We start from the raw sequence: 26,439 nt of genomic DNA, 5'->3' as shown, positions 1-26,439 counted from the left end.
TAGGCTGGATATCAGGAAGAAGGTTCTTCACCCATAGTGTGGCTGGGCACTGGTACAGGCTCCCCAGGGCAGTGGTCACAGCACCAAGGCTGACAGAGTTCAAGAAGAGCTTGGACAATGCTCTCAGGGACATGGTGTGGCTCTTGGGGTGTCCTGTGCAGGGGCAGGAGTTGGACTTCAATCATCCTTGTGGTCCCTTCCAACTCAGGATATTCTGTGATTCTATGATCTAATCTATTTATGCTTAATTACTGTTTTCTAAAAGAACCTGGCTACATGCACTGACTAATAGGCAAGACTATCCTCTTCCTCTTGTTATTATACCTCTCTGGTTTTTCGTTCATGACAAAAATAAGTTTCAGCACTAATGGTGAGGAAGTGCCAGTTCATGCTAATTGTAGTTGAAAAATAGATTAAATTCCAGACAATCATTTAAAATTATAAGCAGGAGCATGTGCCCAACAGGGGGTTTAGCCAGCTTTGCTTTTTCCTAACCCCATACTGCTCAAGGAGGCTTCTAGTCCCAGAAGTACATTCAGATGCTCCAAGAGATGGGAGCAGCTGCAAATGGGCTCTGAGGGGGGCACCTAACTGAGGGTTTCACAACCAAGGGATCTATCTATGCCTTCTTTTCTCCAGGTATCCTCCCTTTCTGAGCTACATTAATTGGGCTTCTTGACTCCTTTGTTTTAGGGTGATCCACAGAGATCAACTGTGGAAAAGGGTCCCAGCACAACCAGTGGCGGACACCTTGCTCTCTACCAAAACATTTTGAATGGAAACAACAAATAAAGTCCTTCCTTTTCTGTTTAATGTAGGAGCATTAAAAGAGAACTTATTATGTATTGCCCTTATTTGTCATTATAAAGAGTTCCAGGGCTGATTCTTCCTCCTTTTTTCAGCAAGAATAATCTTTACCTCCAGAGTATGACATTTTGACTTTAACATGGAGCTTTCAGAGTTTCCATCTGACTTTATTTCATCCATACTGGAGCAGCATGAGTCACTACTGGCAAAACAAACAGCTACAGACCTGAGCAATTCAAATCTTCGAGTGATGAAGCCAGTCAGTGGGGCTGTGAGGGGAACTGCTGCAAGTGGGAGTGTACAGCAGAAGCAAACACAGGCATCAGCCCTCTTGGCTCACCAGCCAGGCAGGAAAACACTCACACCACAGCATAACCAAATATGGAGAGAAGACAAGTTGGAAAGAGAACTTAATCCTTAAAAAAATGTTCTACCTGATTGTGCCCCCCTCAACAGGCAGGACTTGGCAGTGGAACAGCCCACAGACTTAACTGGAAATCTGTGTGTGCTGGCAGCAATTTATTGCTGGATTCATTATTCTGCATGGTTTTGCCCTTGCAATTACTACAACTGCCTCCTTTTTCCCTTATGCAGTCTTTTTGCTTGCCTGTTTTAAGTCTGAGGTTTGAATCTGTTCACATGTCCTGTGTTTAAACACATCCCTTCTGCTTTCAGGTGTGTTTGTTGATCCCTTGAGCTGAAGATAGGAAAAAAAAAAAAAGTAGTGCTGGATAACAACACATTGCATCACCCTCACAGAGAGTGGGAAAGCACATCACTTCCCCCCAACCTTTTGTCCCTGGAGCCCTTCAGGTTTCTGCAGCAGCTTAGCAGGCTGACTTCATTCTCATGGTCCTTTCAGCCTGAAGGGATTTGCTCATTTATCTACAGGAACTGGAAGTTTAGGAGGAAAAACTTTGATAGTAGTGTTGAATGGGCTGGTATTTAAAGTTGCATTCCTCGAAATTACGCCAGATGAAGTAACCAGTGTACCAAGTTATCTTACCACTCTTTGCTCTTCAGAAATCTGCTTTGTATCTGACAGCAAACACATATCACACAGAAATTACACTGCCAGTGGATGCTTGAATTAGATTTTGGCTAAAAGTTTGTGATGGCATTCGGTTTGTGATCTTGAGAAATCAAAATATTGAGTTGCTGTTTCATTTAAATGAAAAAAAACCCAACAAACTAACCAAAAAAAGCCTCACAAAATAAAATTCAACAGTTTAGTATCATGTTCAGGCAATCTTGTTTTAGGGTAAATTTCAGGTAGTCTGTGCAGGTCCCCTAATTTTACTCCTAGGCAGTGACATGTTCAGCACTGCCATTGCTGTGTATTGCTTTGTGTTCCTCTTGCTTTCATGGTTCCAGCACCATCCTGGAGTCTGCAGGGCACAGCTTAGTGGAAACTTTTCATCTCCTTCTCTGAGAAAATAAATAGAAAAGTGCAGCTAGAAAAACAAATGCAATCTATTTGGTTTTGTGCAGCATCTGGAAAGCAGACTTCATCTTAGTAATTGTAGAAATTCACCTCAGAACTGGTCGTGGGGGAGTCCCCTTTACAGACAACAGAGAACAAATCAGCGCACAAAGGGAACTAGGGCATGGCTCACCTCCTCCTAAAGGACGTGTCTGGAACAGCTGACACAACTTATGCCCTCAGTGTGCCTGCTTCTCTCCATGACTGCAGAGACAGCCTGGGCTGACCACCTCACACACAGGGATCTACACCTCTGGTGTCTGGAACTCAGTACAGCCTCTCCTCTGAACACACAGGTGGAACAAGGTAACACTTCCTAACACTTCCTTTTACACACAGCGGCTCTGGGCCCAGGGTGTGTTGTGCCTCCCACCTGCACGCAGCTGCTGTGGATGTGTGTTCCCCTAATGCCGTGCTTGGCATCCCTGCGTTTCATACCCTCTTGGCTCACTGCTTCCAGGGCAAGGCAGCAGCTTCAGCACAGTTTCTCACCAAGTGAGCTTCATCTTTTTGAAACAGAGCTCTGGCTCCCTTTCCTCTCCTTGCTCCAGTCCTGTAACCTGTGCAGCAATACCCGAAAGCCTTTTTCAAACAAACACTATTCTACTGAATTAATCAATGTAAGGTTCTTCAGTTAGAGCAGAAAGACAGAGACTACCCAAATGGTCTGGATGGCACTATAACATGCCTCTCTGCACCAATGTATTCAGGACTTGATTTTCACATAGCACTGGTTAACAGAGTTATTACCTGTGGTGGAAAATCTTTGCTGTTTAAAGAAACAGTTGCTTAAACCTGTTCCATTGAATGCCAGTTAGGGTCCACCCTCAGACTTTTGGCATATTCCCAAATCAGCCTTGAATTGAACAACCTTTGGTCAGTTCCACGGAAGGTTAATGACACATAATTGTAGGTTACAGCAAGATCTTGAGGTGAGGGCAAATGTAGCATTATAAGGCAGCAGATGAGAGCATGACTTGGTTATTTTGTCACTTCAGTGACAGAAGTGGAGACAAGCATCAATTGTCCAGTTACTGTAAACCTGCACTGTTTGTTTGTTTTTGTTTTTTATCCAGACAATGATTATAATTATAGATATGAGCTTCTTGGGAGATCGAGAACCACAATTATGGGATGTTTGTCATTTGAGCACTCTTTGCAGTAACTGACATACAAACGTATGCTTCACTTTGAGTGTTTGGAGTCTGTCCAAAGACATAGATGGCCAATACCTCTTCATACTCTTAATTTCATGATTGCAACAGAATGCTATTGTATGTAAACTTGACTCTTCCTGGTGTTTTGGCTGAAGTTGACAATAGTAGTTCACTTAACTTATTAGGTTTACAGATTTTTAGGATTTGATGTTTAATCAAATGCATTCCCTTATCTGAGTGTTACCTCAAACAAACAGCACAGCTTCAATTGCTACTTTTCACTTCTGTGCTGTAAAAAGTTGGAATCAACTCACACACTGCCGTTTAGTTCCAAAGACTGGGGAACAGTTTTAATTCCTTACCTCTTCCATTCACAGGCAGAATTACACAGAGAGAAAAAAAAATTAAAGTATTGCTTGTGTAATTTTTATACTATCTCTCCGCAGAAAGCATTTCTTTTTTTTATAACAGTTCTTTCCATTGAAATTCAAATTGGACTATGCTTATCTGATGCCCAATATAAGTTTGATAATGTGCTTCATTTGAGAATGTGATTATTGAGAAGTCACCTACTGCAACTATATGTATTCAGACAATGCAAATGAATACACACTCTTCTGCAAACGCACTTTCAAGAGTTTCTGAGCTTGAAGCTCTAAGTGATTCACCCCATACTAGAAATTGTCAGTGCAGTAACCTTAGGACATCCTAGAACACGACTCTGAAGTTAGTGGATTACGGAGTAAGAAGCAAGTAGGTTATGCATTTATTATATGCATTATTATCCTGGTCTATAATAATGCTGGCTGGCCATGTTAAGTCATGTAGAGAATTATGCTTCAAGACTCAAGTAAGCTTTCAGAATGTGTCAGTATTAATGTGCAATCAGGAGGCATCTCACAAAAAGCTATTTCTCCACATCCACTTACCTTCAGTTCAGTGTTGCCCAGCTTAATCTCTGTGCTATCACCCATGTTAAAGATATTAGTCTAAGCAAGACAGTGGATAAACAGGTATCTATTGAGAAATGTCCTACAGAAAGAGGATGCAGAGGGAAAAAGCAGTAACTTCGCTTCTTCACAGACCACACAAACAATATAATTCCTGAAAGATTTTGCAAGCTTGTTTTACTTTTCAAGCTTATATGAGTCCTCAGTGTATCATCTCAAGAATGTTGCCATCATTTGAGATGCCTTCAGCCTCACAGTGAAAGTACATGGATTATGGCAGCAGCAGCAGAGGCAGGAAAGCCAAGGCAGATCCTCCTGCTCTTCTCACAGCCCAGCTGCTGATGTCTTCCCAAGTAGAGCAGGTGAAAAATTATTTGCTCTACACTCCAGGGGAAAATTAGTTCACTGTTGTGCCCTTTACAATTCTCCTCGTTGAGGAAGGCTCCCCAATGAGCAACACTGCAGAAGTGGATAAATACATGCACAGAACCACAAAATGGTTTGGGCTGGAGGAGACCTTTAAAGATCATCTAATCCAAGCCCTCTGCCGTGGGCAGGCAAATTTTTCACTAGACCAGGTTCCTTAAAGTACTGACCAGTCTGACCTGGGACACTTACAATGACGGAGCATCCACAACTTCTCTGGGTGCCTCCTTCATTTCGTTCACTGAAGTATTAAAAGAAGTACAAGGCTCCCATATGAGTGAATTCAACCTGTGGAAAAAAGAACTTTGCATCAATCTGTTCAATCTTACCTGCACATGAATAAACCAAAACAAAACTGATCTTTGTAAGCTTTGTTGAGCTTGTTTTCAAACAGAGAGAAAGAAAATGAAGGCAAGGGTTTAGACCTATTGAGTATAATGTAAGTACTCACAGGCTGTAAAATGAGAGATTTTATTAACCTAGGTGAGAGAAAAGCAGGAAATTCCCATATTATATCATTTTCCACTGAGGAACCTCTGGTGGACTTGCTATTTCCAGGAGGGCATAGTGTTCCTAGAAGTGAGAATTGATTTAGATTTTTCTCTCATCATTCCACTGTGAAAACAGAATCTGAGCTTTTGCCAAACTCTGTAGGAGTATCTCTTTTTTAAAATCATTATTACAATAAGGTCAAGTTCTTTTTAAAACAAAACAGTTTATATGCATAAAATCTCATATGCTTGGTATTTATTGTCTGCCACATCCCAATATTTTACAAGTGTACAATAATGATAGCTTCCTCTTTCATGCTGCCTTTTGTAAAGAGATTTCAAAGCATTTCCCAAAGAAAGTGAACTGTAATTATGCATGTGGTATAGATGGGGAAACAGAAACACCAAGAGGTAAAGCAATTTGCCCAAGGTGACAGGACAAATTAGAGACACTCAGGCATAAATCCCATGTCTCCTCTTTTTGCTTCCTTGCTAACCACAGCCTCACTTGGAGATGGTATCACCAGCTTGTAAAAGCAGTAGGGAACTGTTGTGGGAGTACTACAAGATGCAACCTGGTGTGAAGCTGATACAGGATCAGACTCAGGGTCCACCTGCAATCCTTCTTGGTCACAGGGGTAACAAGTAAATGGTAACTTAACCGAGCTGAGAGGGGCTTGCAGTGCTGGGATCTCCTCACGGAACCTTGGGTGGATAGACAGGGGCTGCTGAAAGGCAGACCAACCTCCATGGCTGCTGCACGGAGGAATCCTCCCTGCAGGCACTGAGGCACTAATAACCTCACCTTCCTGAGGATGCATTCCTCAGAAATCAGGCCGACAAGATTTTTCCCCTTCAGTAGCGGTCAGAATGGCTGATCATGGAGACAGAGGCCTCTGTAAAGCAATGTGGAGCTGCTTTGTCCCACAGGACATCGTGCCTTGGAGAGATGCAGAGGCAGCCCTCACCACCTCGTTGCACAGCAGAAGGATTCCTGCTCTCCCACAGCACAGAAGCATCCGAACTCTACCGCTATTTGTGGTTTATTTGGCACGTTAAGATTGATTTGAAATTATTTCCTGTGTATTCACAAACCCAGCAAGTAGTTTCCCTTTAAAGTGCACCAGCTGTGACATTGGGCAGGTTCTGTAATTTCAAATGAGGCGCTAAGAGACTACTCCTTTCAACAGCTTTTTTTTAATGAGGGTGGGTATCTGTTGCAATGAATCAATTAAAACTCTTCTGACACACAAGTTGTGTGTTGCCAGACTCGTTTCACAGGTTTCTCAGGAGGGAGGATAACATGTGACAGCACACAGAAGCCAAGAGGACTGGAGAAGATCAGAAGCCTGCATGAGTGAGCTTAGCTTTCCAAAATATTTTCTTAAAGCGCTATTCCAAGGACCACTGACCTCTGCAACAGACAGCACCATGGTGGAGCAAGAGATGCTGCTGCCGTGTGCTTATCCTCAAGAAAAGTGTAAGTGACCAAATATGATTTTGTGTAAGAAATGAAAACAGGACACTGGAGGAAGGAAATTAAAGGAATTATCTAGGTTGTATAATTGAAAAGACTGAGGGAGTAGAGGGGAAATGCTAAAATAAGGAAATAAGGAAGCTATTAACTTTATGTTGTAGGCATGCAATTGAAATACGATTAGTGTGCTTGCAAGCAAAAGAAAGGATGCTGGTATGCACAACTCGAATATAAAAGCTTCTTGAAGAAACTTTCTTTAATCTTTGACTTTCTGCTTGTATTTGCAAAGTGCTGTGGCGTGGAGCTCCTTGTGTGGTGGGAATGTGAACAACGAGCTTTGATTTAGTAACTTAAGGAGCAAACTGGAGCGCAAAGAAAGCATTTTCAAGAAAGACATGGTGTGGTTAAAACTAATGGTTTAGGTTTTTTTAACAATGCAATGCCTCTTTTTCCTAAGACACCAGCACGCTTTCTTGATATTTTATCCAAAAGTCAGCTGAGATTAGGGTACAGTGGGAATATACCCAAATCCATCCCTCCTTCCTGATACCACACTGTCACAGAACTTCTTTGCCAGCCAGAAATTTTGTTTTTATTACCAGAAAATATAATACAGGTAACAAACCAAATAAAGTCTGTACACACTGTTTTTTAAAATGCCTGGGAATGTTTCAAAAGACTAGTGAAAAACCAAGCCAGATTTCCAGCATGCCAAAGACAAGTAAGACAGAAAGGTAGAAATGTAGCTGACTACAATGAAGTCGGGTAACTAAGTCTGGACTGGACATGTCTGAACAAAATATTAAGCAAATGTAGAAATGGAACTGGTATGTCCTGAAGCCACTTCAGTGCACTGCCAGAACAAAATTCATTGCAAAAAAAACTCCTTCTCCCTTTCAACTCAAGAAATACTGCTTTTTGAATGGCCTAGCTTGCTTTGGCAAATTCATGAGGAGGTTATTTGAAACTTACTCCAGATTGAAGGATTGTCTTTGTTCTGTGTGTAAAAATATCACTTTGTACAGGGCTTTGTGTTCGTTATTGGGATGTCAGCAAAGATGCAGTTTACCTGTGGAGAGATGTTTTCAGTTTTGTCTTGTTTTCCACTCCCTACTTTGTATATGCAAAAGGCAAGAGAGATAAAAATCATCCTTACCACAGTGTCCTGTTGAGCTGACTTAGAAGCTCATAACCAACAGACTGCAACAGAGCTTAAATGAAACCTGGAGTTAAAATATCTGTGCTATTGAAAAAACCCAACCAAACCCTACTTTCCTTTCTGCTGCATAGTGTCCTATTAAAGGTTTTTAAAAAGCAGGATGACAATACTTTATTTTTAGCTTTGCTGTAACCTCAGCAATATAAGTGATAGGGTTTTTTTCTTTCTGTTGTTCGCTTTAATGTTAAACAGAAAATGGGAATCTTTGGGGGTTAAAATCATCCAATTTAATGGGAGACATAAAAGGTCACTGGACCTCTCAAATGGCTCAGTTTTGTATATGAAATTCAATTTCTTACTGTGTGTCATTGTATTTGCGTGTGTGTGAGAGAGAGATTTCTCAGTCTCAGTTTGGCTGTCAAAGTCACGGGAATGTGACATGAGGCACTATAGGGATTGAAAAAGTTGCATAGAGAATTCAAATCAAGCCCAAAGGAACTAAATCCATAGGAGTAAGGAAGCCATGTAATGCCTCAGGATGGATGAGCTGGGTCCACTAATTGCACCTTCTGGTGGCATGAATCAGCAGTGACCCCCCTGAAGCCAATTGAGTTACCCCATGGGCTTAACAAAGGACTATGTGGAGGACCAGCCTCACTGCACTTACAGTATTAAGCTTTTGCCCAGAGCAGGTAGGCTGTGTATCTGACATGTTAAAAAGACCAACAGAGCGCTGAATGGGTCCATTCTAGCTGTGAAGAGTCAAATTATGCCTCAGTGGGTGATGCTTTTCAGCTCAAAATGAAGGGGTTTCTTGGATTGTTCCAAGAGGCCAACCTGCTGTAGATTTTTGCTTATAAATAAATACCTAAATCTTTCAAGAAATTTTTTCTGCTAAGCAAAATGAGCACGGTACATCTTTGGAAGCCTGCACCTACTTGTTGGGAGCTGTTGGTTTGCTACCTGTTGCTGTGTGAAGTCAACAAGAAACTCAAAACTTTACACCTGAACCAAAGGTCTAGCTGTCTGTGTCGACTCATTTCCATGTGCCTTCAGCTTAATGCCATTTGCCTCTCTAAAAGTCTTTTGAGGAAAAACTAAGATATTTGTGGTTTGGGTTTTGTTGTTTTTTTGGTTTTTTTTTTTTTTTGACCTCCAAGACACACCAGGATGGTCACAACACTGAAAAATTAGCCTGTGGTTAGTTATGGGGCATGTTTTTCATAGAACCGTGGTGGTCTCATGCTGTAGTGCCAGGTTATTCAGTCTACAGGCAAATACTTTCTCTTCCCTTGTGAATATGAGCTGGGGTTTTTGGTGGTCTGTAGCCCTATTTCACCAGGTATTTGGAGCAAATTTTGCTGAAGCCATTAGAAATTCTCTTGGCAGAGGGAGCTTTCAAAGGAAAAATAGTAAATTAGACATTACAATGGATTTTACTCCTCTTAGAAAGCAAAAAGTGTATCAAATATGTAGTTCCTCCTAGAAAGCAATAAACAGACTTCTAAACTATGTGGCATAGTCCTAGGTATTCCCAAATATCTGCTTGCAGATGTAAATTTTCAAGGAAAATAACAGAAACTATCTTTTTGCACTTCTCCCTTTGAGTTATTAGTTATTTTAATAATGGTTTCATATTTTTTGATGTATTTTGAATATCTTATGTTAGGCTTCTTCTTTAGGTAATACTTGTACATTTCCAGAGCCCAAATATAGATTTTTTTTTTTTTTAACTCTAGAAGAGCATATGACGAAAATACAGTGGTCTAAACTTTTATTAAAAAACCCCCAAAAAACCAAACAACCGAAAAAACCAAACCAAAAGAAATAAAAACTCACCAACAAACAAACAAAAAACCCTCAAAAAAACCCCTAATGCTTTTGTGCTTGTACTTTAATCTTCTGTCACACAGTTAATAGCTACTTATTTTTTTTCAATTATTCCGAAAGCAAATCACCTTTGTGTTAAAACCAAAAAAGGTATTTCAACCAAAAATTATTTGTGTTTGGGGCGAGGGTTGGATTTTTTTGTTTGTTTCCTTGTTTTTGATGACTGTTTCTCAGCTATGAAATGTCAAACACAAATTCAGGGTGGCTTACTTAGATTTCAGATTTGAAAAAACATTGTAAAATTAATATATTTCATTCTTGCTGTCTAAGAACAGCACTGTGGTATTATGTGTGTGCTGATAAGAAGATGTGGGAGATTTCTGTTCTCTCTGTCTTGAGAAGACAAAAATGTGGTGGTTGCCTAGGAGGAGTATTTAAAAAGTCTTTATCTGAAACAATTTTCCCAGACATTTGCTCATTCTCAGTCTCATTTTATTTTCATTTTTTTAAATTTTCAAATCTAAAGGTTTTGTTTGCTCATGTCAGAATGCATTCTTTTAGACTTAGACTTCTAAATGAATGATCATCCTCAAAGCAGGGTGATTCCCTATTAACAACATCACTTTTATAATCACTTCTCAAATTTGCCAGTAAAGACTTCTTTTCCTTTGTCTTGTTTGGATTGTGGATTAACACATTAAATCACGTCAAACTAAGAACTGGTCTCAGGTGGATCACAAGAAAAACAGCCCTAGTTATCTCCTGATGAACAGCTACCTTTTTAAAACCTAAAGGGGAATTAATTTCTAATCCATCCAGCACACTCTCTGTAAGTTCCAGTAAATGCACATCTTAAATCAAAATGTCACACACAATTAAATTGCATGTCTTGGAAAAATCAAAATATACTGTTCCAAGACAGATACAGTTCTTGAACAGAGCTGTCATACTGTCAAAACAAAAGATTTATTTCAGGAAATTTGTTTTCCAGGGAACTGTGCTGCCTGTCAGCTTTTTTGGCTCTTATTTTTTGATATCTTGCCAAATTAACACATCAGTGTATGTCAATGCAACCTATAGCTGTAGTCAGCTAATAGGAAATGAAGTCTGTATCACTCCAGACTTTCTCTGAAGATCAGAAATGTCCAAAGGAAGAAAAAATAAACTGAAAACGAGACAAAAGTAATACACATGCTAGTCACATGCTTCTCCACTCAGAGCCACATTGAAAGATACTTCCATGTGAATTGCTCTGTGTTGACTTATCTTTGGAGGAAGGGCTTATGCAAGGGTGGAGCCCCGGCAGGCATATAGGAAGGACAAATGCACCTGTCAAAGGTTACAGAGAAGTATATTTGGGGAAACAGTTTATGTTCCTTCTGAGTAGACTGGGCGCTAAAAAGCTTCTCCACATAAAGTTGCTGTAACCAGTGCTGACCACTCATTTTGCACAGGTTACCTTAGTTGTCCCATAAAAATGCCAGGCTTAGCTGGAAAAGGAGATGGAGCAAACACATGGACTCTGCAGGCTCCTCCAGGGGCCTGGCAGCTGCATAAAGGCTGCTCAAGAACCCCGAGGATGCAGGGCCTTTGCCCGCACAGCGTCCTTGTGTTTAATGTGTTGCTGTTTGTGCTGCTGTGGTAACGCGGGTGGGAACGCTACCAGCAGCTGCAGGCGTTCAGTTCCCCGCGCAGGAAGATGGGCTCTGAGGGCCAGTGGGCGGCTGGCCTAGGCTAACTTTGCAAGAAAGGGAAGCAATGTTCAGGGAGAAAACAGCAGAAGCACGTTTAAAATGGACTCAGAATACATCTGCAATATCACTCAGCATACAGGTCACATCTCAAAGGCATTGTGCACACATCTACGGCCCACTGCAGTCCTGGGTCTGGGAAGGTTTCTGACTCTTGAGATTTTTTTCTTCAATCACATTTGTGAGATTTCTGCTGTACTGGATTCCTAAGGGGTAGAATTTCTACTGCATTGGCCACATAGAGCTGTTGGTAGTGAGGGGTCTACTCGTATTTCTCACCATACCATAGCATATCCTTGCCTATGAAAAATAAAACAAAAAACAAACAAAACCCCAAAGCAACAACAAAAAAACCCCAAACCCAAAGAACCAACCAAACAAAAAAACTCCAAAACCAAACAACAGAACAAAAAATCAAAACACAAAACCAAAACAAAACAAGAAACCCTTGAAACCAATCCTGCTATCATATTTTTGGCCCTATTATGCTGTCAAAGTTGTAATGAGGTAACTGAGGACAAAATTTCACATGGTGTTTCCTTCCTGAGGCATGGAGTTTGGAGCACTGCAGTCTGCAGGAGACTCTGTCCCGTGCTGCTCATTTAAAAAGAGAGAGGTGTCAGATGCATTTTGATGGTATTTTCCTGACCTGGGACTTGGCCCAGCTGAGGCATTTAAGACTAAAATCCCAATAAATCCGGTGGTGATTAAGTTCAAAAACTTATTTGCTCTTCAGTTTACCAAGATCTTGAAGCTGTACATATGCTGAGATGTCCCAATCTTAGTGGAATTGAGCGAGTAATTCAAGGGTCACTTTGTACATATCCCTAACTAAGACTTTTATAGGGAAAACTGGTCCCACAAGTGTACTCTAAGCATACTCAGCTTTCAGGGAGGTATTTCTCACCTTATTATGTGCAGCAACTTTTGCTTTTTTGCTGCCAAAATCAAAATTCCTCTCCTCTGCCCGAGCACTACAGAGCAGACTGAGTATTTACTTTAGAAGACTTGGAGATTTTCATTCCCTATTTGAATAGGAAATGTTCAAATCTCTCCAGTCTCTTGAGAGAAAGCCATGCCAAGCTACTCTGGCAGCAGGCAGTCCCACTTCAACCACACCACCTGCCTGGTGCTGGTTACTCACTCCACACAGAGCTGGACAGGCCTGAGTTTTAGTTTCCCTGCTGGGACTTCTTTTTCTTGTCATTCCCATTCTACCACCAGTGGTTAAAACACAGAAAACTGGGGAGAGACAAGGGCCAGAAACCTGGATGCCCTCATGCCAGGTGCGTGTTCTGAGCATGAGGAGACATGACTTGGTTGCCTAATATGCTCTTTCTCTTTATGCACTAGTGTATCTTGAAATGTTTCCTGCACAGTTGCAGATGGAGGATGAGGAGCACATCCCTCCAGCCCACTCACACTGACCTACTTTAGAGCTGCTAATGGCATCAGCTCGGGGGGAGGAGGGTGGGCAGGAAATGAAGCCCCCTTCCCACGCACACTGTGCAGCCAAAGCAGAGAACCAAACTTAGGACATCCAATTCCCAGGTCACTGCTTTAGCAGCAGGGTCTTCTATGATTGTGTGGCAGCTGTGGCAAAGAGGGAACGTTAAAAAGCATAAGTCCTGCACAGTTCTTGGAAGGGAAGGAGAAAAAAAGAAAAAGGAAAATAAATAAAGAGTGGGGAAAAGCCCAAAAAGTTATATTTTGGAAGGGATCCAGTTTGCAGATCCCAACAAAATGCAAGTATCTCCTTGCAGGTCTGACAGGTGGGTTTTAAGGTTTCTCTCTCCACCCAGCCAGTTTTATTGGCTACGTCTAAGCAGGTACATGCTAAGCTGCTTGGGGTTGTTATTGCAAGCTCCTAACACTCTTTGTGCACTTTATGGATCTATTGCTCAGGATTCAGACTCTGCTCAAAGGCCTGAGATCTTAAATACGAGGTATTACATCAACTTAACACTGAGTCACCTAAGCCCTTTATTGAATCTGGCCCCAGTGCATTTTTCAGGCTTATTTGCAGAGCAGCAGCTATTATTACCAGCAGTAACTGGGTTAATAACAGGGCCTCCAAGAGAGAAAGCAATTTGTAACACCTGTGATGCTTTGACTGAAACATGTTCATTATCCCCGTTCCCAGTTATGTAATAGGGGGAACAATATCAAAAAAATACTTCTCCTCGCAGAAACCTCTAGGTACCCACTGCCTGTATATGGCCACTGTATCCTGTTTGCTCAGACTTACATGGTTACAGTTGCCTGGAACATCCTCAGCAGAATGCCCCTTGAGTTTTGGTAACTGGGCATGGGTTAAAAAAAAGCAAATACAACAAATACACAAAAAAACCAACAAAACACTTAAAAAACCTAAACAACAAAACAAACAAAAAAACCCCAACAACAACAAAAAAAACCCAGACAAAAAGACATTTATTTTCACTGTGGACAGACAGTTGTTGCACACTTGAAGTCTGACAGATGTGGTTTTCTGGCAAGTGGGTGAGAAAAAAGCAGTATCTTGAATCATGTTAAGGGGAAGGGTGAGGTTTTTCTTCTTCAGTTTGGGAGAAAAAGATTTGAAAATTTTCAAAGTTGTTCTTAGCAGCTCTACATGCAACATATGGTCCTTCCTGAGCTTTTAACCATTCCCAATGTGGGACTCTGCCAAATGAAAGTTAAACAAAAGCTACCCTTACAAAAATATTTAGGAAGCCCTGTTTTAGAAGTGAGTGCACATGTTGGCTGTGACTCAGAGCACACCCACACACTGGGTAGATAGATTAGCATCTAAACCACTAGGCAAGCTCCAGTTCTTGCTCAGAAGGTCAAAAAAGCCTGGGAAATGTCCACTGCTCCCTTTCTCCTCAGAACAATTATTTTTTTCCAGATTACAAAGTCATTTTGGATGGCACTGCAGCAGTGAAGTCAACTGATTTATAGTCATAAACAATTGTATTCCAAGTCAGGAACCAATTTTGTAATTTCTGGACAAAAGAATAAAGTAGAGATCAAAAAAAAAAAAAAAAGACAAAGGAAAAAAATGTAACCAAAAGGCCCAACACTCCAAAAGCCAAACCGTTTCCTTTGGATTCGTTTCTTTTAACATTTGTTTTTACTGCACAGAAACCAATGGGATTCATAAAATATTTGCTAGGGAGGCACATATTAATGGAAAAGAGATGAAAGCCAAAATCGTCCTTGATAATAAGTTTTGTCCAGAACTGGAAAAGGTCAAACCTGATGTAGTTTATTTTCTTTTTCTAATTTGGTGTCGTATTATGAGCTCAAAATACCGAGACTGCCACATGCATTTCACTTGGCTTCCACATACGGTAGCTGGCCTGTTTCCAAGGCACCTGTGACTGAAGTCCCCGCAGCTCCTTTGGTGTTGTTAGGAAGGTCATGGATGCCCACCTTTCCTGCCCTGCTTCCCACACTGAGGAGACACAGGGAAGAAGCTGGGCTAGACCTAATAGCACTAGGAACCTTTATTAGGCTAGAAATTAGGTTGTCCTGAAATTTGAGGTACCTCCTAACCAGGAGAGAAAAAAAGGCTATCAATAAACTTTTCCATACTGATGCGTGTTTTATGGGTTGCGCCTGAAAGGCTTTTAATGTAGCACTAGAAGTTGTGGGTTGTCCTGAAAACCAAGGTTTAGTCTGTTCTAGAAACCTCAGACATTCATACAACCTAAACCATGAACAAGAATATTGGTGAAGTCAAAGTGAAGCAAATAAAACTCAAAGCTTCTAGAGATGACAAAAATATGTAAACGAGACAGATGCAGAAGTCAGAACTAAAAACACTTTAAAGATTTCCAGCCATGCTATCATATCAAAATCTGACTGAAAAGGGAAGCTGGCTAGTTAGGTAATTCTTGTGACATCAGGCATTCTAAGATAGTGCCAGGCTTTTTCTCGGAGTTTCATTCTGTACTTTTACTGTTGTGGCTGAGATAATAAGGAGGCAAATAGTATATGGTGGGCAGGCAGAGTGACAGCAGAGTCTGAGTGGAAAAAAACACTTTTTCCTTTTTCTTTTAGTGATGATGGAGAAAAAGGGTCAGAAAAGCACAACGATGTGAGTTTCAGTAACATAGAAACAGCCTGGAGCTGTATTCGCTATTGCAGACTTGCCATGGAGGAAATACAACAGATTGACAGGGTGTATGGCCATTATTAATATTTCAGTCACGCAGGCAAAGCAGAGATTAGTTAAATCTTTATTAATAGTTAATCCCTTGCAAAACCAGGGGCGGAAATACTAACTCACCTTGATGGCTTGTGGTTTGGATTTCTTTTCCCCCAGTGTGGCTTTTCACGGTGCTGCCTGTTGTTCTCATTATTCAGAGACAAATGGCCTTATGATCCCCCTAGAGATTCCTTTTCCAATGTTAAAACCAGCAGGAATGAAAAAGAGGAAAAATAAATGGCAGAAACAAGATGGCTTTTCTATTTTCATTCCTCCCACTGGTGCTGTGTCAGAGGTAGTCCAAGAAGTGTCTAGAACCAGTGTTCAGTAAAACCTGCTTTTCTTCTGCCTTTGCAGTGCCATTTCAACAAGTTAGATCTTGTTGCCTCTTCCAGAGTAACCATCATGTGTTCAACAGTGAGGGTGCTCTTGCCAAAACATTTTTCTTATCAGGATTATTCTTTTGCAAGATGAAATATCAAAGACTCTGCATGATTAATCTTTTGAACTTTGCCTGTTAATAAATACAGAATTCTCTCTGGCCTCAGAAATGTTTTCCAATAACTCCTTTTCTTTGAGTGGAAGTTTTGAAGTTTATCAGAACTATTTGGGACACTATTCTTAATTGCATTTTTCTTCTTTATTGAAAAAAAAGAGAACAACCACCTTTCATTAAGAATATTTTTCATTTTCATTCAATTTTATTTTACTCATTAAATTAAAAAGGGCATGGCTTTTCCTCCCAGCACAGTGCTGTAAGAAGGAGCTAGCCAACCATCCTACAAGCAGTTCATGCTCAGAGAAAGCAATACTGGGCAGTTTTGCTAGGCTTCACTAAAGTGAAATTATCCAGGGGGAAGAAAAAAGCATGTTGCTGTAGGAAGGTGCTGCCCTAACCATGGAGATCACCCTCAGGAGTAGTGAGGGATCTCTGCTTCTCTGGAGCAGCAGCATTCCCCAGGTGTGCAGAGTGACAGCCACCATGGTCATGACACAGGACGGGCTGGCAGCACCTGCATCCCTCTCGTTTTGTGACTATCTGAGGTGACAGGAAGCTATTGACCATTAAGTCTGTTTAATAGCTAGTAGTCATGGCTTCTGTGACAGAAAAACCTATGGAAACTGGGGTTCTGCTCTGCCATTTTGGATTTTGCCTGAGGCATTTGTTTGTATGTTGAAAGAGGGCTCAGGCAAGCTGTCTTCCATCCACACCTCAGTATCAGAGTGTGCAGCTTTTCCTTGCTGCTTCCACATTAGCTTTTTCCTCCTTTGCAATACCAGCTTCCCCTCACTGATGATCAGAGAGGGCTCTGCTCCTGACTATGAGAGGAGAAGACCTTGGATGAGCCAGCTGTGTAGATATCTGCCCTTCTCCTGGGGAGGCCAGAAGGGTGGAATGCTGTATTGGGTTTGCATGGTGAGGTTTTGGTAGCTGGAAACAGGGCCACAGGCAGGGATTCTGTGAGAAGTTGCTTCCCCCGTGTTTGATGGAGTCAGTGCCAGATGGCTCCAAAACGGACCTGCTGCTGGCCAAGGCTGAGCCCATCAGCAACAGTGGCAGGACTTCTGGGATAACATATTTAAGAAGGGGGAAAACTTACTGCGCGAAAGCAACTGCAGCCAGAGAGAGGAGTGAGAATATGTGAGAAGAATAGTCCTGAAGACCCAAAGTCCGTGGAGAAAGAGGAGCAGGAGGTACTCCAGGCCCTGGAGCAGTGGTTCCCCTGCAGCCCGTAGTTCAGACCATGGTGAGGCAGTTGTGCCTCTGCAGCCCATGGAGGAGCACAGATCCACCTGAAGCACATGGAGGACCCCACACCAGAGTAGCTGGATGTACCTGAAGGACCCCATAGGAAGACCAGGTTGGAGCAGGGTCCTGGCAGGATCTGTGGCCCCATGGAGAGAGGAGTCTACATGGGAGCAGGTTTGCTGTCAGGACTTGTGACCCGTAGGGGACCCACACTGGAGCAGCCTGAAGGACTACATCCTGTGGGAGGGACTCATATTGGCTTTAATGAGCACTTGGTTTCCAGTAGGGTCAGCCTTCCACAGATGTTTTTTACCTCCAAAGTCCTCCTGGTGGGGAAGTGTGCCAGGCCTTCCCACTGCCTGTGGACTCAGATGAAGGCTGTGTGGAAATACGGTCTTTGTTACCTGGTGAAGCTCAGGTAACACTTTTCATCTGTCCAGCAGTTTTACTCAGACCTCCTTGATGGTGTGATTCCCTCCAACTCTCCCTAAAGAACCTCACTGCTATTATGGTATTTATACCTAAAGTGCCCTGGCCAATGCAGGAGAAAGATGAGCAAGTTTCTCCTGAAGTGTCTTCTTGAATGACTGTCTGTAGCTTGAGCTCACCTGTCCCACAGGACAGCAGGCAGAGAAGCGCTCCTTTGGAGCAAAGTGAGGCCACCATATCTGTTCTCTTGGCCAGACTGGACCTGAGGGAAAACTTGTGGAGAGCTGGCAAGGTGGTATACCACAGGCATGTCAGGAAAAAGACTGGGAGAATGTACAGGCTCCCAGTGGCAGAGTAGACAACTGTTTCCAGCTTCCAAATGGACTATTAATTGAATTCCCCTGTCATTTGCTTTGCTGCTGGGGTTTTTTCTGCTGTGTAAAGGCTTAGCAGCAGCAGCAACTGCCAGACAGCCATCATCTATCTCAGATCTAGCTGGGAATATATAACATTCATGTGTAAAGTGAAATACTATTTTTCAGCTCTACAAAAAGAGAGAATAAGGTGTGGTGTCCAAAATAGAAAAAAAGCATTTTAGCAATCTGAACTGTACTCCTATTAACATTGGAGTTAATATGCCACTTTCTTAATTGCATTTGATACCACTAAGCTGGAACTGTTTGTTTTCTTAACAATAACTTTTATTTCTATTGTGGTATTGCCTGAATTTTAATGAGACCAGTGAAACAGTATTCATCAGTTTAATTTCTCTGAAGTATTTTGTCAACTCTAGGATATTAGCAAAAAATTGTATAAAAGAAATATCTGAGACATGAAGCAGAGCATATTAGCAATGATTGAGTTCATGCTTATTATCTTTACAACCTCATAGATACATGTGGTTCTTTGTAGGCAAATATAATGACATTCCTTTTTTTTTTACTAGGCAATAATCTATCACCTGACTCATTCTGCCAACTTGATTTTATATCCTCAGATAATCTAATATTGAAAACCTGGAAAGCTGCACCAGGCTGGTTACTGTGATGAGCAAGCAAACAGCATGCACCTCATGCTGTCAGTGGAAAGGCAAGGCTGCATTTTAATCTCAGACTCAAAATTTGGTATTTTCATACCACATATTTTTTAAACATGTCCACCAAACCTTCTAGCAGATTAAATCTTGCTTAGCCACGGGACGAAAACAGATCCATGAGACATTGTTTGAATGAGGTACACCCCTATATCTGCTGAGAGCATGTCAGCACTTTAAAAAAACTCTTGCAAATTCTTCCTGCTGCCCCCATAGCCACAGTTCTTTCCTGAACTGGGGTGCAGGTGTTAACAAAACATAAGTTTTGATCCCTAACAGAGTGATAAGGAAGAGAAAGCAAGCTAAAGACTGACAGCAGAGTGCATCTACTTGGCAAGTCCTGTGTGCTTGAAAAAAAGACAGTTATCAAATTGGATTTGATACACTGGCTTCTTCCCTTCTTACACCAGCTTATGCCCCCCTGAAAGATGCTTGCATCATTTTCTGCTATTGCTTCTCTGCATGGAATGAATCCGTTGTGTTTTGTGCCAGATAAAATGAGTTAAACAGAAATCTGATTCATGAAACTGGAATCTTGAGAGGAGAAGCTTCCTGGCAAAGAGGACTCCTCTCTGGTCTGGTTAGTACTGATGATTCTTCTGGAAAGAAATACTTAATAAATAATAAACTATAGAATATAAAGAGATATAGGTATAGGGGATGTTACCATCAACCTCAGGGCGCAGTGGCAGCACAGTCTGCCTGTATTAATTGAAACAGGGCAATTCCTAACTATGCAGTCCATGTCACTCTGCACACATGGAGAATTTGCCTTTATAAGGGCATGGCAAATTCCTTCCTCACTTCTAGTGCCACTGAAAGATGTGTCTACTGTGTCCAAGATGGGTGTAGTGATTTTCCTGAATCTGAGCCACAAGACATCTGCTGGAGAACTAAAGGGAGGAGAATTTCTGCAAGTAATTGGTGGTAGTGGATGATAACGACTTCTGCAGGGCTTTGGGTTCTCTGCTGTGGGAGGGGACCAGGCGAGGCAGGCAGCTGGGGCCCAGCCCAGCTCAGCAATACCACCTTCAAAACAGCCTGTGCTGCCTTCCTTCCTCACCCCTCCAGGGTTTCATCCCCACACCACCACAGCTACTGCCCTCTATGTGCTCTCCACGTCCCACAGTGGAGGTGCTCATGGCTGGAGACCCCTTGTTCCATACGTGGGCAGACCAGCTCATGTCTTGGGCTCCCTTCTGAGTCTCTACTAAGACAGGGTCAGGCCACTGGCTCTGTGCCAGCTTTACAAAAGCTTTGATAATGTACAATACCTCCAGAAACAGCCCTCATGAGTTTCTTTGTTGTCTTCAACAAAACGCTTGTAGGCCATGTGTCCTGGGTGCGTATAGGACACGTTAAGGAATCATGGCATTTTTTGGTGTAATCTGCTGTAAATGCACAGAGTTGCACAGGTGTTTTGATGTCATTAGCTTAGCAAAAAAAAAAATAGGCTCATGTTTTAAAAACAAACAACAGGCAGCTGGCTGTGCAGTGGTTACAAATTGGAAATGACTAGCAGCTTTTAAAAGAAAGTCCATCATGTCTGAAGAGCACATAAGAAAGAAGGGGAAAGGGTAAGTAAAGCAAACAGGACAGGTGAAAGACACTACTTGCATTTTCTGGTAGTATGCCAATTTGCAATTGCTGGATATTAGCAAGGTGAAAGGCATGAATTACAATGACAAAAGAGTCATTAGGCCAATTTTCAACAAATATCTTCAAACTTTGCCTTGTTTCTGATGTAATATAATCTCATTTTAGATCTATGTTTATGTTAAAAGGAGAGAATTAACCCTCTTGGTAATTGCAGACCAGTTTATCCTGCTTTGGCTTACTATGAAGGAACACTGTCATGGGGCTGTTGCTACAGAGCACTCAATACACCCTGGCTGTTTATGTTGCCTTGCACAGGCAATCACACTGTCACTTGGCTCTGTCCCAGTCCTCTAATTCCACTGATTAATACATCCAGGCAGCAAACCTGGGTAAGAGCTGCTTACGATGGAGAGTTTTGGTTTGAAGAGAAAATGGGGGGTGGGAACTAACCAGGAGCTGCTCCAAAACAAGCCTTGTTTCCTCTGTCAATGATTCAAAGACCGTTTTTCCAATTTGGGTTTTTTTTCCTTTTAAAATGGCTTTGGGGTTTACACCATGTTTCCCTCAGGCTTACAGTGCTACCCGTGTTTTTTTAAAATCCATACTTTCAACCCTTCTCAAGTGTGATCTTCATTCTTCCTCTGCCTTGGGGCTGTATGAGCCCCTAGTGCAACCACTCCTAGTGGGACCCCAGTGTTGCCATACCCTCCCTGTCTAGTTCATGGCAAAGCCCAGCTGCACTTGGAAGTTTAAGGCCAGCCCTGTGGAAGATATATAAGTGATTAACTAATAACCTGTGAAGAGTTTTTACAAAACATGACTGATTCTTCTATTCACAGTCCTAATACATTATAAAAAAGAATGAAATGGGTCCAGTGTTCTATCTCTGAATATTTCCTTGAAAGCATGTTTGTTCTTTTCAACCTAGATCTCCATCAGTGTCTGAGCAATGTGCTGTTTGATGAGAAAGCTTTTTCTTCTATTTCAGGGCCTTTTTGCACTTTAAACTTCTCCATAATTCTCACAGATCATTCAGCCTCAGTAGATTTCTAGATTCAATAACAATAGTTTGGACTCTTTTTCTTCTTTTCTTTTTCTTTTTCTTTTTCATTTTTTTTTTTTTTAATGCGATCAGATGTGGAAAGAAAACATCCTTTTAGACCGTTCCCAGCTGAAGGCAATTCCTTAATATTTGTCTTCCCTGCTCTTTCTTCAGATTCTTTTCCTTGTCTCTATTTTGCTCTACTTTTTCTTGTTTCTTTAAAACTTTTGGATTCGCCCTATGCATTCAGCCTGAAGAGCATCACACAGACAACCTGAATTCCCCAATGCTGGTAACGAGCTGATTTTTAAGTGGTGGGACCATAATGAGAAGTTCTGGCGCAGATTTTTCCATGTTTAATAAGATTTATATTTGTTCTTTGATAGGGGATACAGCATCATAAAGTCACCCCAAGACATTGCTCTGATGGTCTATTAATAGAGTTTCTTTTCCAACTTTACTCACAAACCTACTTTGCTGAAACTATAAGAATTGCAGAACATTCTGACACATTTCATCAAAACTGGATTCAAAACCTTTTGGGGGTGTGGGAAGAGTGAAGGAGGACAGGCAAGCAGAGACACAAGAGCATGATAATGTAATCCCTATTTTCTTGGGACACCAGACCGAAGTGTATCACAGACAACTTTCTCCTCCTCCACAATATTCCAAAATAAAAATTTAGTGAATCTGAATAAAATGTCAAAATTTGAGTTTGTTGAATGAAAATATTTCAATGAATAAAAAAAAGTGTGGATTTTTCATTCTTTTCACATCATCTCAAGCCTCTTGACTAATTTTTTATTCATTGGCCAAGATTCAAAAAAAAAGCACTTAAATGAAAAGCAGGGAAATACAAATCTTTAGCTTATATAACTAACAGGATCAACTCTTAGTTTTCTGATTATGATGACAAAGACCATAGCTCTTCAGTTTATCCATATTTCCATTGCAAAACCATTCTGAGTGTTACTCTTTCTAACCAATGAGGCAATTCCGCTGTTAGGATGGAAAGCTCCAGAGCTTTCCCAAGTAGGGAAAGGTTTGGGAGTTTTTTCCTTCTATCTTTCTATTTTTGGACTTTGATTAAAGCTGGTGAAGAGGTTACTTTTCCTTTTTATTGGGAATCCGAAGATTCTGAGTAAGGACAAATAGAGAAAAAAATGTTCTAAATGTTCCACAGTGGCAGAACAAAAAAAACCCCAAAACAAAATAAAACAAAACAAAAAACAAACAAACAAAACAAAACCCCAAAACACAAAAAAAAGCAAACCAACCAAAACAAATTTTTGGAAACAGTTAAAATCTTTTGTTTAGGAATAAAATTGAGCTTGAAAGTTCACTTTCCATGGCTGCCATATGGCTTTTAAGATCCAGTGAGAGGAGGGACCAGTTGTCAGGTATGTCTGGAAACCTCTGGTTGAATTAACTGGCATTTGAGGCTTTCCATCTCCGTATTGCAGAGCCTAAAGCTAAGGTTCAGGGAAGATAAAACCTCAGGGTTACCAGACCCTCTTTTCTGCTGCAGGAGCCTTAGGGATTATTTTTTGCTCCATGTGGCAAGGCTGTGTAGGAATCTGACTGAAGAACCCACAAGTAATACAAGCATTACAAGATGTGGGAGCACCAGAGCCCACTGAGTATCTTCTCAGGATGTCTTGTTTCCTTGTTCTTTAACAGTTACATTTTTGAGAACCATTTTAGTTCTCAGAAATGGAATTTTCCGGTAAAAGCATTGGAAAACGCCATGACCCTGATTTCTGCTGCCTTTTTTAGACAGGTTCATTCTGAGCCAGAGGACTTCAGGAACAAATAGGTTGTAAATGTGGTGGACTTGCAGAGGATTTACTACTTAGATGTCTTGAGGTTGCACTATAATGAGTGCTGTCCTACAGGGTGCTCTGACTACATCTTGTGTATTATACAGGTTTAGCCACATTTTTGTGAGCTATTATTAATGCTGAGTTGCAGCATACGCCTTTGGAAGCAGTACAGTCAACGCATACCTGCTTACAGTGAGAAACAAAAAAGCCTCAAATTTCCTCTTGGCTGGTTCCTTCCTCCTCCACCCAACTCAGTCCGTGCCATTCAAAAACAGAAGTTGACATCAAGTCATTTTCTGTTGTTGGAGAAACAGTCATAAGAAAACCCACATCCCTTGTTGTAAAGGCATTGGAAGGTTGTGGAACAGGTAAATTTGGGGACTGCTTCTTTTTAGATTGTTTGAAAATGTGTCATCTCAATTTTTTGCCCTCACCTGCTATTATTTTAGCAGTGGTAACAGGAGTGGGCACCTTAGCCACTTTCTAATCAAATTAACCAGGCCTCCTCCCACTCAGATGGAAGTCTGGTTGGATTTTCCAGCTTGGATTTATGCCCTATGGACATGAGTTCAGCGGTACTTTACCCACTCACACAGCTCCAGTTGGCTCGGTGCTGAGGTGGAAGTTCTGTGGTGGTTGTCGGTGATACTTTTGCATGGCTGCACAAAGATGGATTAGCTACTGCACAAAAAAACCCCGAGCTATTCAACTCAGCCGAGATGATCAGAATTGTTATTAAATGCAGAAATCAGGCTTAAAATCAGAAGCAGAGAAAAGGATAGCAGAAATTGGCAGGTTAGCAATGAGAATGTCCGATGAATTTGGATTTGGCTCATTTTATAAACAGGTGATGCCACATGGATTTTGAAATATCCATAGAATAGGCAGGTGTCAAACTGCAGCTCTCTTCTGCACAGAAGCTTGGATGGCTCAGGTGCTCTGCTGGGATTTATCAGTACAGCTCCAGTTATTTCAGTGATGATTTGATACTTCACAATAACTAAGGGGGTTTTGCCTGAGGTATATTTCATCTCAGTGTTAATTGTGCAGATAGAAAAGATTGTTTTTCAGGAAGTTCTTATAATCCATAGTTTCTGCTTTACTCTGGTATAACCAAGAAGAAAAAAACCCAGAATTTCTATTTTAGATGCTTGTGTTTCAGCAGCTTTTTATCTACTTTTGTACTAAAGTTATGCTGATTTCCAACTTCATTAATTAATTGGTGCCATGAGTTTTTCATCTGTAAAGATTAATTTTCTAATACTACCTTTGGAAATTGTTTTTCTTAAACCACCAGGTATTTAAAGCCACCTTCCTGTCTGAGATGGATTCTTTCTGGGGACAATCCCTGCATAATTAAAAATTATTTTTGGATTTTTTATTTATTAACAATTTTCTAATATGCTTGAAACTCCTTAGGATGCAAGACTTAATTTATTAGACTATCCTTGAGCAGGAGCAATAGCAGTAAGATTCACTTCATTAAAGATAAATGTAATCCTTACAGTAATTGACCTAGTGTTCACAGCGAAGGACTTCATTAACTGATTTTAATTTGAGGCACAAACCTGCAAAAAATAATAAAAAAAGAAAAAAACCCAACCTCAACGTTTTTAATTTATAAATATACAATTATAAATTAAACCTCAAAGCGAAGGTTACTAATTTTCTTTTGCCCTTTCTTTCCCAGTGGCTTTGCCACTAGGTTTTCTTTCCACATATCATACAAGATGAAGCCATGTAAATTAGCACTGGTTTCAATAAAGTTTTCATGGATAATGTTAGCTGTACATCCAATCTAAGCTGTGGCTTTACCTTTGGGACAATTGGTACTATTGCAGTTGTCACTGAATTTGTCTTTTATTCATTGTGTAAATAAATGCATCTCTTTTTGAAAGAAATAGTAGCTGTTTTCTTAAGGCTACCTCACTCTTGCACATCAGTTCATCCTGTGGATCAAGGCATATTGAGAAAGGTAAAAGCTGAAGGCGTGTTCTGCCCCCCTCCCTTCCCTCTTTTCCTGGAGAAATGCTGGAGGTTTCAGAGCTATCATGCCATGGGGTGCACTTCATACACCCTTTCCCACTTGTTACCTTCAGCACCAGGGCCCAGGCTGGCGTAGAGCAGGAGGAGGAAACTACAGACTTCCTTGCTACTTGGCCCTGCAAAAGTTTATACGTTTAGAAATGCCCTTTTTCTTCCAGGACAGGATCTGGTACAGGGCTAAATACCAGTTTCCTTCTGCTTGTGCCATCACTTTGTATTTTCCGGTTGTCTTAGGGATGAGAAACCCACAGGGTTACACTATCTCTGTATGGCACCTAAATCACCACTCTCCTCCAAACAGACTCTTCAAATTCACGTAATTACTGCTTAGCAACAAGTGTAAATCTTCAGGAGACCCACCCAAGCCTGAAGAGAAGGTGTCCGTAATACAGAGGATTGGGCAAGTCCACACCAAGCCATAGCTCCCAGTCACCATTGGGAGTGCCCACAAGCCTGTGTGTGAAGCAGCAGCCCAGCATTCAGTGGTGCTCTACCTTCCCTAGTGTGAGTATTTCCACTAGACAGGTTAGAGATTAGCCAGGCAGAGAGACATTTCTCCAGTGACCAGCCTTTCCCAGGTGATATTTCACAGAGTCACAGAATGGCTCAGGTTGGCAGGGACCACAGTGGGTCATCTGGTCCAACCTGCCTGCTCCAGCACATTGCCCAGAATTGCATCCACACGGTTTGTGAATATCTCCAGTGAGGGAGACTCCACAACCACCCTGGGCAACCTGTTCAAGAGCTCAGTCACCCACACAGTAAAGCAGTTCTTCCTCATATTCAGGTGGAATTTCCTGAGTGTCATATTCTGCCCATTGCCTCTTGTCCTATTGCTCAGCACCACCAAGAAGAGCCTGGATCCATCTACATCAGATATTTATAGATCCTAATTGCCTCCAGTTTTTGTTTTTCTTAAGGTTGTGTAGGA

The 26,439-nt window shown here is 41.4% G+C and overlaps 1 protein-coding gene and 1 long non-coding RNA gene across 3 annotated transcripts in view; one reads left to right on the top strand and one right to left on the bottom strand.

The window, feature by feature from the left end:
• Positions 1 to 215: 215 nt before the first annotated feature.
• LOC109143855 lies at positions 216 to 16,380 on the bottom strand. The gene is made up of 3 exons (XR_002044231.2): positions 15,808 to 16,380; positions 5,016 to 5,111; positions 216 to 2,235 (listed from the first exon to the last, which is right to left on the bottom strand). It is a non-coding gene; the product is annotated as an uncharacterized LOC109143855 (long non-coding RNA).
• The window catches only part of PTPN3 (protein tyrosine phosphatase non-receptor type 3), a 165,033-nt gene continuing 145,207 nt past the window's right edge, over positions 6,614 to 26,439 (top strand). For both annotated transcript variants that reach the window (XM_010393914.4, XM_010393913.4), the window contains exon 1: positions 6,614 to 6,794. In XM_010393914.4, the coding sequence (XP_010392216.2) occupies positions 6,668 to 6,794 (127 nt within the window). In that variant the 5' untranslated portion in view covers positions 6,614 to 6,667. The remainder of the gene's footprint in view (positions 6,795 to 26,439) is intronic.

The sequence above is a fragment of the Corvus cornix genome, chromosome 2 (genome assembly GCF_000738735.6).
Source record: "Corvus cornix cornix isolate S_Up_H32 chromosome 2, ASM73873v5, whole genome shotgun sequence".
In the NCBI taxonomy this organism is placed as follows: domain Eukaryota; kingdom Metazoa; phylum Chordata; class Aves; order Passeriformes; family Corvidae; genus Corvus; species Corvus cornix.
The sequence above is the reverse complement of the archived record's forward strand: the minus strand, read 5'-3'. Positions and strand labels throughout refer to the sequence as shown.